The 14,807-nt window shown below is 35.3% G+C and overlaps 1 protein-coding gene across 1 annotated transcript; it reads left to right on the plus strand.

The window, feature by feature from the left end:
* Positions 1–1,114: 1,114 nt before the first annotated feature.
* On the plus strand, positions 1,115–6,365 carry LOC114804748 (uncharacterized). The gene is made up of 10 exons (XM_029044418.2): positions 1,115–1,206; positions 1,263–1,670; positions 1,731–1,978; positions 2,057–2,192; positions 2,323–2,431; positions 2,493–2,570; positions 2,630–2,983; positions 3,045–3,147; positions 3,200–3,308; positions 3,365–6,365. Exons 1-10 carry the CDS (start codon positions 1,149–1,151, stop codon positions 3,781–3,783), a joined length of 2,022 nt encoding a protein of 673 aa, XP_028900251.2. The 5' UTR covers positions 1,115–1,148; the 3' UTR covers positions 3,784–6,365.
* Positions 6,366–14,807: the final 8,442 nt, after the last annotated feature.

The raw sequence follows: 14,807 nt of genomic DNA on the forward strand, positions 1-14,807 counted from the left end.
AATTTTCTTACGGAATAGAAGTGTTCAGCTTAGAAAGCTCGTAAAACAACTGTTAATGTTCAAAGCCAGCTGACGGCGGAGGAGTTCAACATAAAAACCAAAACACGAATTTATTTTTTTTATAAATATTGTTGCTTTTTGCTCAATTTTGTAAATAATATTTTTCTTTTTGCTTTCAATAAAATATATTTTTCCAATTTTCACAAAAATTTCACTCACTTTTCCATGCGTTTTCTGTGTGTCGGTAATTGTTTTTACATAAACCATTAATATAGAAGCCTGATACATGACTAACTTATCAGCGAGAGAATGTTAGATAATCAGAGTAGTCCAAAAGTTTCTCCAACAATCTTCGTTTATCTAAGGCAAAATCTAAAGATCGTCTTATGCAAATACATACAGAAACAAACTAAAGTGTTTCATTGTTTTCATTGTTGTATGTGTGCTTTTTTAAGTAATTTTTATCTACCTAAACATATTGCGACTACTGATAAAAAATCCATGATTATGACGTCACAAAGTGGTGTTTTTGGCATAGTATACGAGGGTAGCTCAAAGGGTGGTGAAAATGAGTTGATTAATGCATGGATAGTTGTAGGTATATGATTCCACCATAGAAGGGATATGTATTACTAAAATATTATTTTCAAAATACATATCTTGGAAGAAAGATATTTTCAAGCAGTTCGTCTTTTTCAAAGACTTATGGTTCAATAGTGAGAAGTCTTCTAAATGGTTGCAAATTTTAGCTTTTATAATCAGTTGCTCTATTTTATACTATATATATTCATTTATTTGTTTTGTCTTTTGGTATTGAGAGCCTGAAACCCCAATACCGTTTCATTGTACTGCTTGGATTTCACATTCTAAAGAGAATATTATTAAATGCTAACAGTTTATTTGTCCAGCAATTTGGCTATCATCAAAATTGCAAATTACTTTATTAGCAATAAAAATTAAAGGACAGTCAACCAAATAGTAATTATTCAGCAAATAAAGGGTATTATTCTTGGCTCATATAAAATCATAAATTTGAGGAACTCAAGTCAAGTATAAGTTTATATAAAAAGAGGATATTGCCTTTCGTACATGAGTTCTTTTTGTATCAGTGAAGGAGTAGTGAGTTCTTGAACAATTTTACTTTAAAAATGTTACCAACTAATTTGTTGTACAGCTTTTATTGGTCACGAATGTTCAATGTGATAAGTAAAGACTTAATTTCCTCGGTATTTGATTCAAAATTAAATTTACTTTCTTGACAGTGCAAAACTATCTCCTGTCCACCACTACTTGCATCATTTGGCCAGAGAATGAGGATTTCTCCATCAGCTGGCAGCAGGACAAACCGCCAGATGCCGCAATCATAAGTATACGACTGCATGATTTGGCGCAATCTTTCTCCAAAGACGTTGTGGATTTTGCCGCCAAGCGTGAGGAGCTGCTTAATGATTATGTGGTTTTGAATCCTTTCGTGGAGAAGTTGACTTTATCAATAGAGAAATCACATTGTCAAAACTTTATAGCCTTTCAAATGGATATACCAATTTTCATTGATGCCGTCATAAATGCGAGTCGTTTCTCAATTTGGCGTTCGTCAAATAATAAATTTCTATTTGTCTACAATAAAGACGATTTGCAGCAGCAACTTTTCGAAAATCGTTTCTTCGAAGGTGAGTTCGAATGACTTTTTCACTCACTAATCAAGTGTTAATAAAACTATATATATGCAGACCAATCTGCCATACTTCTAATTGAAAGATCCATTACCAATCCGGCAGTTTTCGATTTGAAAACCAATAAGTTTGTCGGTCCACGTGCTGATAACCCGAAACAGTTGTATCTGCTCGACACTTTTAATGCTGAAACGAATACGTTTCTTCATGGCAATGATCTCTTTCCGGGTAAACTCTCCGATTTACAGGGACGTGAAGTGATTTTGGCAGCTTTCGACTATAGACCGGATGTGGTTTTGAAATATGTGAGTGAAAGTTTTTTAATGCGCAAAATCATATATTAAAGGTTCTTAAATATGTTTTAATCTATTCTTTGTCTTTAGTATCCTGGCGCTCCATCACGTGACAGAGCTTTTGCAGCCAATGATACTAGCGGCGATGTTGAACTTGACGGTACCGAAGAGCGGATTCTAAAAACATTTTGCGAAAAGCATAACTGTTCAGTAGATATTGATACTTGTAAGTAGAAAGATTAGAGGTTTAATTAGGGAAGATAGATCATATTATTAAGATCCATAACTGATGAAAGAAATAACACGACTTCGAAAATATCGCTATTAATATGACTATATTACTCTTTTAATGATAGCTGAGGCCGATGATTGGGGCATTGCTTACAGAAATATGACCGGAGAGGCCGCTTTGGGTATGATAGCCCGGGGCAAGGCAGAGGTGGGCATGAGTGCCATGTACACTTGGTTGGTACTATTAGAATAAAACTTATAAAAGTAATTAATAAAATCAAAAACAAATTCCTAGGTACGCGGATTACGTAGCACTGGATATGTCGATGTATATTGGTCGTTCGGGTATAACCTGTGTGGTGCCGGCACCAAAGTAAATCAATATTTTTGTTAGAAGTATTTCGAATAATACCTTCCATTAACTCTTCACAGACGCTTGGCCAGCTGGTTGCTACCAATTGAACCCTTTCAACCCGCACTTTGGGCTTTCGTATTCGTTTGCTTATGCGTGGAAATCATAGCCTTGCTCTTTATAGATCACGCTCGTCCGATAATTATAGCGCTGAGTGAGAGGATGCATGCTTCAGAGGAGCAGCAAAATAGCTGGGTTCGCAATTTTCAATATGCATTCACGACAACTATGTTGTTGTTCGTTTCACAATCGAATAAGGGCACAATGGTGAATTTCACGCCACTGAGGGTAATGCTTTTCGCCAGCTTCTTGAATGACATCGTTATCACGAGTATTTATGGCGGTGGACTGTCAAGCATACTCACTGTGCCGAGGTAAATTCCAGCGATATATTTCATGATTTCATATAAGAAATATATATTTTTATGTTTATAGCTTCGGACAAGCCGCCGATTCGGTGGAACGACTGTATGCTTTCCAACTCAAATGGGGCGCAGATTCCGAGGCTTGGGTGGCCGCCATACGTGATGATGAGAGTGTAAATTTTTAAACAGTTTATTTTGGATTTATTTCAATTTATATTTTTGTAGGAAATCATGAAGGGTTTGCTGCGCAATTTCGATATCTACAGCGCCGAACAGTTGATGGAGTTGGCGCAGACAGAAGAGATGGGTTTCACTATTGAACGTCTGCCATTCGGTGAATTTAAATAAGAGATCACAAATGTTCTAGGGACTATATAAGTACTCTTACAGGTCATTTTGCCGTGCAGGAACACTTGACGCGCAGCGTTCTAGGCAAAATGAAAATCATGGTAGAGGATATTTATTTCCAATACACTGTCGCATTTACAGCGCGCATGTGGCCCATGTTGGAGGGTTTCAATGAGATGGTCGTCATGTGGCATTCGTCGGGTTTGGACAAATTTTGGGAGTGGCGAATTGTGGCCGACAATTTGGATGGCGCTATACAGAAGGAGTTGATGGCTTCGCAGTATTCGAATTTGGATGATATCGGACCGGTTAAATTGGGCATGTCGAATTTTGTGGGCATGTTGTTGCTGTGGTTGTTGGGTATAACTTGCGCTTTTTTGGCTTTCTTGGCTGAATTGCTAATGGATCACATGAAGCGTTCCAAGAAAATGGAAGAATTTGAGGTGATCGAAATAGGCTAGGGAAGTGTTTGAGAAACTGTTTCTACATTTCAAGGAACAGAAAAAACTGTTAACTAGCCACATTTTCCCTCAGAAAAAGCTTAGAAAATCTTTTAATTTTCAACACACGCCTTCCTTCATATTTTCCTTCCTCTATTTTGTTTATAGTTTCATTCACAAATTTACACTGCGGTCATTTAGCGTGCACCAAATTAAGCAACGGTTCATTATACCATGACTATAATTAAATTAAGACCGAAGAGTAAAGCCAAATGGTTCACTAAGCTACAAGCCAGAAATGAACTACGTGTGCGGCTATAAATCATGTTGAAATTTTTGTCAACCGCTGTTTTGTAGGCTATGACGGACAGAGCGCAGTTTTGAGGCGTTTGTGGTACATTTGAAGACACTCTTGCTATTGTTTTTGTCTTGGGATGTTATAAGTATAAATGGAAAGAAAGTTCTTCATACTTTTAGTTGCAAATTGATTTATGAATTCACAAAGCGAAAGTTAAAAGAGATGATGGTTAAGTATTCAAGATATGATATTATGCGCCGACGGCCTAGAAGAAGTTAAAGTAATTAAATTTGGCGTTGTTGTTTTGTTTGGATCCAATCTTCACACTTTTGTTTTAATAATAAAAGTGGAATTAGTCCAAAGGGTTGTTAATATAATTTCGTGTACTGATTCTTCGTATATTTCGTTACTGATGACTTAAAATATCTGTAAGGTTCTGTCTTTGGGCTTCATATACCTGGTTTTCTAGATCATAATTCTAATACAGAGTTATGTAGAAACAACCGAATTCGGATGTTTTGTTTATAAATCTTTGGAGCATCTTTAGTAAGAACACAACTTGAGATTATTTATTGAACAAACCATGAAGCGAACCATGGTGTGTGTCCTCATTAGGCTTTTGGTTTGATTCTATGTTGGATCAAGAACGTCTCAGCCCTTTAAAGATACTGTGACTTCTGTTTGTACCCCATGAAAAAACAAGGATTATTCAAACTAATATGAAAATGATTTGTATACGACAATTTCGCTAATAAAGTCCTCATTAACTACAAACGATCCTTGTAGTATGTAGTCCAAGACAATTTATACTTTTCTTCAGACAATTAAGGCTGGTTACTAAGGTACCAAATGTGGAGTTTTCACAGAAGAAAGGTTTTGCATTGCGAATATTTTGAAATTTGAAACAAACTATAGTTGTATATATGGAAGTAGAGAGGGGAAATGTGGAAGTTCTTAGAGACTCGAAAAGTGAGATCGAAGAATTGACGAGAATTGACAAAAGAGAGACGCCGAAATTCAAGAAAAAAGTTTCTGGAACTGCTTGGCAAAGTTACAAGCTTTAAGACTCAGTTATTTTTGGCAGGACAATTCAGTTTATCGTGAAAAGGATGAAGAATGTTTTAAGATCGAACCTAGATGCTTTATATATTATCGTCAAGTAAGTTTTTTGCACTTTCTCTGCTATAAGTATCTTTAAGAGACGACAAGCGACACTCACCAAATATGAATCTTTATATTTATTGTTATTGTTGTAATACCTATACATATATCTACGATGTTGTAATATTTACAAAATATGTTCATACATGTAGTAATACCATGTTATGTACAAATCAGCGATTACGTACGAAAAGTATTTAATTAAAATTCATAATCACAAAAAAAAATAATTATAATAAGCAATGCAGAATTGAAAGTGAAATTCAAGTATTCAACTCTCGAAAACGTCAACAGCCACAAATGTTTTCGTAATACACATAAACAATTTGGCGCTTGTTGTTATTTTTGTTGTTATGTATGTACATATCAAATAAGAAGCGCATGAGTGGCGGCACTTGCTTTGCTATCAAAGCCATGTACGAGTACAATAACAACATCTCAAAGTTTTTTTTTTCTTTTGCTCACAAAATAATTTCATATTATTATTAGAAATAACGTCAGATGGCATTTGCTGTTGCCTTTTCATTACAAACTAAATTATTAAAATAATTTTAATTCGAATGTTAAACACACACAAACATACATACATACATATGCATGCTGATATGGAGTACATATGCGCTTGACGCAGTCAAAAGTCACTCAAGCGACTAACTAAGCAACCGACTAAGTGCTTGTGGCTAATTAAAAATTCAATGAGTAGTGGTGCATAATTGGCGCGCAAAAGCGACAGTTGTGACGGCGTGACGAAAGTGCCATTGCACAGGGGCAGGCATACATTCGTATATATGTAAGTACTTATGTGTAAATTTTTCTTTTAGAAAAAATATTTTTTTTTTGTAATAATATTATCCACATGTGTGTCTGTATGCATGTGTTTGTTTGTTTTCATTTTTGTGCGCAAACTTTGTATGGACGTGTGACGCTCGTTTTTGCAGAAGCTTTTAAAGAAAAGCATGCGACGTGCTGGGCATAATAACAACACTTACTTACACATGTACGAACATATTTTAGACAGTTATTATAAATATTATGCAAAAGTACATGCGTGTTTATAATAACTCATATGAAATGTGCATACAAACATAACTAGTACTCGTGGAGTTACTGATATGCATATACGAGGGCATTCGGATAAATCGGTAGTCAGGCATTTACCTTACCCGCGCGTCGATTTGAAATGAAACACTGTGGATGTCATGTGTGGATGGAAAAGATAACTGCCACATTTTGAGCAGGTTATGACAGTTTGACAGCCACTGACACTACCACCCCTCAATTTTTGGACAATTAAGGTAAACAACTTTGCGTTCGTATTTTCATCAAAGAGCTGTTTTATATATCATATACCTTATAAAAATTATTATTAGATTTCTATAAAGAATGACAAGCCCTGAGGTCCCCCAAAAATTAGTTTTCTACAGATGAGTCTTCAATAATTAAATTCTGGTCATTCAAAAGTAGTTATTAGACCCGGTATTCACACTAACATCCAAGATTTAGAAGAACTGATTGAGTATGCAAGAGACACTTGAGATTTAAGGCATTTTAACTGGATTGTAGATCAAATAGTAAGCAATTAGAACACGAAAAGCTTTACTTCCATAAATATAACCGTGTAGTAACTTCAAAAGACTTTGACTACAATCCGGATGTATAATCGTGAACGAAGCACATAGCTTTCAAAACACTCTAGAAGCCAAGAAGTGTGCTTTGAGAGAATTAGGACCGAATATGCTGTTACAAGAATGTAAGGTATGCACGAAAACGTATTCAATTTCTAGTGATGTTTTGAGAAGATCTAATACAATCGTCATTCTAATATTTCAAATGTTCAAATGTTTCATTGGTAAAAGATTTCGTTTATGTAAAAATATGAATACTCCAAAAAAAAAAAATCGAAAAAGTTCGAACACCCATTGTACGACTGACTGAAAAAAGGTCTCATCATGCCATTCCATTCACATTCACACATTCCATTAGAAAAAGAAATAATATACTTTTTGTCAAAAGCAATTCACTGGCATATCCGACCACTCTCGTACAAAGTAAATCGTGCGCATATGACTCCTAAGGAATTCCAAAGACCAAAGACACTAACAAACAGCGACACTTTTCAGCAACACTGTTTTGCTGTATTTCTTTGGGGCGTTGCAGAAAATTGCCACCGAAACGCAATGAAAGTGTTACCTTTTCTGTAGAAAACAGTAAAAAAAAGTTTGAGCACCACATAGACTAGACGACGTGCCGTCTATGCATGTGTATATATTTGTGGGTATGTGTGTACATTAACCTTTCAATCAAGTGCCAACTGTTGGTCATCAGCTCAACAGCCGGCGGCCTGCCTGTTGGACATGCGGCTAATCGTTAGGCACTTTCTTATGCAAAAATTTCACCATAATTACATTTTGAAGAGCGTTTAAGCTTCTTAATTTGTAGCTTACGCTCATATTGTTTTTGTCTCTAAATTTTCTCCTTACTAACTTACTTAATTTATTTGCGCCTTTTTGCGCTTTGTCGCAACACTCACAAATGGCCATGACCCACTAAAAGAAAGTTGTAGACACTTGGGTGATAATTACTATTTGTTGGCGAATTTTAATATTCCATAGCATACCGAAGAGTAACTTATTGTTTGGGGTTGATCACAAAATAAAACTGATGAGAAATTAAAAATTTATTATAGTATAAATAATATTATACCAGATTCATTATATATTTTTCGTTGATATCTCTCGTTATATTCTGATTTGTAAATATTAAGCTGCTAGTGGACTGATAGTGTGGCGAATCGGAAAAAGAACTGATCTAAACTAAAAGTACTAATATAATAAATTAGAGACAGAATAGAATGCAATTATACCACTTTAGTGATTTTTTTCAACTGTTATAAAACTGGTATAATGAATTTGGGATGGAGAAATAAAATAAAATAAAATAAATCTATACTAAATTAGAGATAGAATAGAAACTTTAGTGAGATTTTTCAACTGGTAAAAAACTGGTATAATGAATTTGAGATAGAAAATAAAGCAATTATACCACTTTAATAACTTTTCTTCAATATTCTTTACTATATACATATATGCTAAAGAGTATATAGCATTCAGTTTGACTGTTTAACTTTATTGCTGCTTTCTTATATGAATTGATTGATAAGAAATCAGAGTTCAGATCTAACAGATAGAGAAGTGACGAAAATCTATATATTCTCTCCAAAAAAGATAAAACATTGACATAAATATAGGCTTAACAACTCAACTTCCGACAACAAAGAATGTTCATTTTCACTTTCTTGTAAACCCACATTTGTCAGCGCATAAGTACTACGCTGATCTTTATTTTAAGTTTTATTCCCTGAAAAAATATCACTTTCTGTATAACAACAACAATGTTATTATACCCTTATCTGCTGTGTAAATGCAAATGCTTAGGTTAATTACCGCAGAACTGCTGCAAGCCCAATGCCCTCTTGCCCAACAGGGCGCATGGAGTGGGAACAAAAAGCATAAAAATATGCAGGGCTAGTTGTGGAGGGAAAATTAAAAACAAAAGCGAAAAATAAAAGCCTGAGGGGCCTAACAAACTTTTGTTTGCGAAAATTTCGCAATGCAAAGGGCATTGAATGTTGGCGAAACTCAACAAAATAGAAAAAAAATATTAAAATAAAGAAAAAAGAAATACATTAAAACAATTGTGAGTGCAATAAATTCAAAACAACAGCGATTGAAGGTAGCGATGAGCCGACCAACGATGAGCGACAACGGTGAACTCGTAAAGTGGATTATAAGTATGCATAACTGTATGTGGGTATCTGCATAGAAATACAGTGAATGAGCATAAATCTGAATTTATGAGCCGTTATTTTTTTTATAGCCGCACGCGGTGCACTGGACCAGCATGTCAAGAGTGCAACAAGTGCGAATTTCTGCGGTGCAAGTGCAATTGCGACTGCCAAAAACCGCCATCGCAAATGCATTATGAAAGTGTGAAATGCAAATAGAAACAAAAAGTGATGAAAAAAGTTATCAACAGCATTATTATGCCGGCATTCAATTACAAATTTACTCCGACTATTATGCTTGAGCGCTGAGAAAATTTTGCATTGTCACGCCGCTGTCGGTGAGACTGTGTGTGTGTTGGTTTGGAAAATCATGTCAACCCGCAGACGAGCAGACGAGCACTGCAAAACAAAACAAAATCAACAACAACAACAAAAAATTAAACAAGTAAGGAAGGGCTAAGTTCGGGTGCAACCGAACATTTTATACTCTCGCAATTTATATATTTAACTTTATTTATATTATATAATACACAATTTGACCCACATATTCGTATAAAATCCATTGAAAGTTGGAAACCATAATATTAGGTTAGAAGCACCGAGGTCCTCGTGTTCGATATATGGGGCCTTAAAAACCTATGGTCCGATTTCGGCGATTTTTAGAATGGGGCTGCCACACTATTAACATAGTATTTGTGCAAAGTTCTGCACCGATATCTTCACTAGTACTTACTTTATATATTGTAAAGTAAACGATTCAGATTATCTTCAAAGTTCTGGTATATAGGAAGTAGGCGTGGTTGCGTGCGATTTGGCCTATTTTCACAACATAGCATTGGGATGCAAGGAAACTATTACAAACCAAGTTTCATTGAAATCGGTTGAGTAGTTCCTGAGATATGGTTTTTGACCCATAAGTGGGCGACACCACGCCCATTTTCCATTTTGTAAAAAAAAATCTGAGTGCAGCTTTCATCTGCCATTTCTTATGTGAAATTTAGTGTTTCTGACGTTTTTCGTTAGTGAGTTAACCCACTTTTAGTAATTTTCAACCTAACTTTTGTATGGGAGGTGGGCGTGGTTATGATCTGATTTCTTTCGTTTTTGGACTGTATTAGGAAGTGGCTAAAAAAACGACTGCAGAAAGTTTGGTTTATATAGCTCTATTGGTTTGCGAGATATGTACAAAAATCTTAGTAGGGGGCGGGGCCACGCCCACTTCCCCAAAAAAATTACATCCAAATATGCCCCTTCATAGTGCGATCCTTCATACCAAATTTTATTTCCATAGCTTTATTTATGGCTTAGTTATGGCACTTTATGTGTTTTCGGTTTTCGCCATTTTGTGGGCGTGGCAGTGGTCCGATTTTGCTCATTTTCGAAAGCAACCTTCCTATGGTGCCAAGAAATAAGTGTGCCAAGTTTCATTAAGATATCTCAATTTTTACTCAAGTTACAGCTTGCACAGACGGACGGACGGACGGACAGACAGACATTCGGATTTGAACTCCACTCTTCACCCTGATCACTTTGGTATATATAACCCTATATCTAACTCGTTTAGTTTTGGGTGTTACAAACAACCGTTATGTGAACAAAACTATAATACTCTCTTTAGCAACATTTGTTGCGAGAGTATAACAAAAAGTAAGTGAACGCAATGCAGCGCTGCTCGCTCCTCCCTACCGCCAATGCAAACAATGTTGCATGCAATTTGAAAGTAGCCAACAACAAGAATTGTAGCAGGCTGACAGCAAACAACTGTAACAATCGACGCTGCAGCAACACGGTGACAATGTGTGAATTTGCTGTGCGCATGCGCGCGCACAATACGTCAAATGCCATACCTCTCTCTATTACTCATATATATACATACAAACAAATACTTTTTGTTTTGCTAAATTAGCTTTGATTGTTTGTTGATGTTGTTTCGAGTGTTGACTGCTGATTTTCTGCTGCACTATCCTCAGCGCATCAATTTGTCAATGGAGCATACTCGATTGCGTTGCGCATGCGTGGCTGCGCTTTCGCATACTCGTCGCCGTGCATTGGCTTCAGCGTTGCATTTCATTCGTGTGTCGATAAATTGAATTGTTTGTCATGTAAACAACGCAGGTGCTGCGACAACATAATGATTGCGACAAGAAAAACAGCAAACAAATGGCAACACTCATAACAACAATAATAGCAACAGTTATATTTCAGTATTAGTGACAGTAAATAGTGACAGCTAATGGCTATCGTAAACATTTTACACACCACAACAAAAGCAATAAATGATATTTACATTTTATTATGTCTTTGAATAGAATATAGAGCTGAGGGTTCATTGTATGACAATCTCGAAAATTCGGGATCTAAATTGCTCAATTCGAGATTTTAGAGTGAAATTTGTGGTTTTAATAAAAAAAATTATCATTACAGAGTATACCTTTGATTAAAAGTCGACTCATTTTTTCCAAAAAATATCTCTTCAAAAATATTCAACTTGCAGAAACCGTTTCTTGTTCGAAAAAAATGTTTAGATCATGTTCAGTATGATCCTGGACTAGATTTGATCTTACTTTATTAGATTAAGTTGAAATCTAATAATAACTGTCAATAACTGACCCTCTTTTATGATTTCAGTATTATTGAAGTATCACAAAATCGCCGGTTACATATTGATTCTCTCCGAGTTCATGCACTTCTCCGATGAGATTGAGATGATTTGAGATATAAAATATTGTAATATTTTTATTGAATGTAGGATAAAACAAACAGTGAACCAACAAAAGTCTTAATCACTTTGATTTGCTAGAAGGCTCCCTACTGTTTTAAGGTTTTCTGAATAAGTAATAGAACCCCAATCAAGTCTTATAGATTAACTTATTTATTTTATTTATCTGAACCAAGTCCATCCAAAAAACCTCGGGGAAGACGTTTTCTTTTAATTTTTCGAAAATTAGGGGCTGAGTATCTTTATATATCACATTTTCAATTCTAGGTGAGATGCAGGAGATTAGTCAGGGTCAGGGAGAGCTTGCGCACTGCACTGTTAGAGAATTTTCGGTTATGAGCATCATAGGATTCAATATCGAAAAAAATTTGAATAACGAAAGTCAAATTTCAAGGTCTCTAATTACACAAGGGATCAATACTTGCCATAAAGTTACCTTGTCATCATACTTTTTCTTCACAACTTTGATTTCTGGATCGTTTAGATGGCAGAGAGTGCTAATAAAATGGAACCACGGTTGTATGTAATCGGTTTTGCAAAGATCTCTATATAGGACTATATATAGAAGAGCAGAGCAACTATGTTTCCTTCCTAATTTCCTAAGATCTCATCTATGTGAAACCTGGACTAACTTTTGAAACATTTTGGACTTCAATATAAATTTTGTGGCTTAATTTTGTATTAACTAAAATATGAAGACGAGAGTTTAAGTTAGGTTATGATTTGAATTTTACCGACCAGAGTCAAAATGTATATATAATTCTGTAAAGTCATATCATCAATGATATAATAGTACATATATGTATATGTAAGTAAGTAAGCCCGTACCCACAATTCAAATTTAGGTCAGTAAATTTTGTGTTTGGCATTATGCACAATGTTTAAAACCGCCTCCTCTAACACTTCACACTTATTCACACTAAAATGCGCATTATTTTTACCGTTCAAATGCAAAATAATACAAATTGCACAAAACTTACAACAAATGACAATTATTTTGAGTTTTTTTTCGCTGCGAAATTACATGACATTAGGCTTAAGTGTCATCCGTTAGACAACAGCAGAAACAAACAGCGGTGATTAGTGACCAGAAACAACCAAGCAATCACAACAAACACAAGCACAGCAGTCCAGCAAATAACACCCCAACTAAGCAACGGCGTCTGCAGCAGCGACAATTTTGTTATCTTTACAGCTACCAGCAGCAAAAGCCCGATCAATGTAAACACAATACACAACGCACAACGGTGACAATAACAACAACAACGCAGGTAATAATGCCATAATTGTCATTATGTTGAGGGCTATAAAGCTGCTGGTGGTTATGGTGGTGATATGGTGTGGTCATGCGAATGCGAATGCCATTTCACACGCTTACCCACTAAACGAATTACACAATTTCCGTTGGCAATTACATGCATACATATGTACATACCGTTGGACATCCTCCAAAATGACAACAAAATGCTATTGTAAATATGTGTGTGTGTATGCCATGAAGGTGTTTTGTTTTGAGTCGCTGCCACTAAATTGTGGGGAGTCCGCGGTCAACAAATTGCTTTATTAACTTCAGTTGCAACCTATTGAATTTGTTGTTTTTTTTTTTGCTTTATCATATTTTTCGATTTTTGCGTAGTTGAGAAATGTTGCTGCGTATTAAAAATGACAAATTAAATTTTAATAGCTTCCCAACAAGAGCCGAGGGCGCTTTGTGGCATTGTCTTCAATGCAAAATCATAAAAATTGTTTGATAAATTTTGCCATATTTTTTACTCATAATTTAAAATGTATTTTAATATATGCTCCACAGGCTACTAATACAGTATAAAATATTAGAAGAAAATACGAGAAACTTCGAAACTCCCCTAAGCTCTAGACCCCTAGTAAAAGAAATACATTGTTTTTGCAATAGATATCTGTATCACGTGTTGTATAAGTCTAATCGAGGTGGGATGCGGTAATTTTTATTCCAAAGATCCCCAAGCTCTGGATGTCATTTATCAAAAATTTCTATAAAATAATGGAAATCGTCGAGTCCGACCGTCATGTTAATATTGTTTGGATTGCCCACGAGTTACACATTGAAAAAGAAAAAAAAAACGATTGGAACCATTTAAATAAGGCTGGCCACGAAAAGAAGCCCGATGTATGGGAGTCACAAGCGGTAAAGCAAATAAACCTCAAGGACTGAATTTCCATCTGCGAATTATTAAAGAATAGCTACAAAACCGATTCATTTCTGAAACGGATGGTTACTGGTGATGAGAAGTGTGTCACTTATGACAATATCAAGCAAAAACAGATGCGGTCGAATAGTGGTGAGCCGTCGCAACGGTGATCTAGACAGGATTGATGATCAGGAAGGTTTTCCTGTGTAATTATTTGGTGGAATTGGTTGCTCCCTACGGCCAAACTCTTAATTCAAATCTGTACTGTCAAAAATTGCAAAAATGGGATCATCTGAAGGAAACAGTTATAATGTATTTCATTTATGTAAGAGGGCCACTAAGGATAAAGACATTGAGATTTCAAATATATCTAAATCTCCAAATACGATGCGACTTCAGTTATTTTGAAGACCGTAAAAGTTGGATATATTTAAATCAAAGAAATATGTAAGATCCAAGCTTAGTTCATAAAAAACCACTCGATCATAAAATGGTATAAAAAGCGGGCAGAGCAACACTCTCAAACTCTACTCCTAAAAGGAACGTAATTGAGCAATCAAGACAGTAATGTCTCTACAGACTTATAGACTTTTTACACAGGAACTAATTGATCAATTATCTGGCCTCTGATCGATTAAAAAATTAAGATCGATTTACCATGCAAAATAAAAATCTACATTGATTTTTAATTGAACTTTAATCGACATGAAAATGAAATGCAATTATGCGACAAAGACGTCCGATATACGTACTTTATCTGCGATAGGCTGAATTATACTTCTGCTCGAATAAAAATATACCGTTAATAACGTTAATTGAAAACAATTTTCGATAGACGTAAATATTGCCACAAAAATTTAGTAAAAAATTTATTCCAATAAAAATAGTCGAATATTTATGCCCCACATTGTAGCC

The sequence above is a fragment of the Zeugodacus cucurbitae genome, chromosome 6, assembly GCF_028554725.1.
Source record: "Zeugodacus cucurbitae isolate PBARC_wt_2022May chromosome 6, idZeuCucr1.2, whole genome shotgun sequence".
NCBI classification, from domain to species: domain Eukaryota; kingdom Metazoa; phylum Arthropoda; class Insecta; order Diptera; family Tephritidae; genus Zeugodacus; species Zeugodacus cucurbitae.

What these genes read in the sequence shown, in the direction of transcription:
- LOC114804748 (XM_029044418.2), top strand. Translation starts at nt 1,149, where the DNA reads ATGTTACCAACTAATTTGTTGTACAGCTTTTATTGGTCACGAATGTTC. An exon ending in ACGAATGTTCAATGTGATAA is followed by an intron (nt 1,207 to 1,262) that starts GTAAAGACTTAA and finishes CTTTCTTGACAG; the next exon opens with TGCAAAACTATCTCCTGTCC. An exon ending in TATTGAACGTCTGCCATTCG is followed by an intron (nt 3,309 to 3,364) that starts GTGAATTTAAAT and finishes GTACTCTTACAG; the next exon opens with GTCATTTTGCCGTGCAGGAA.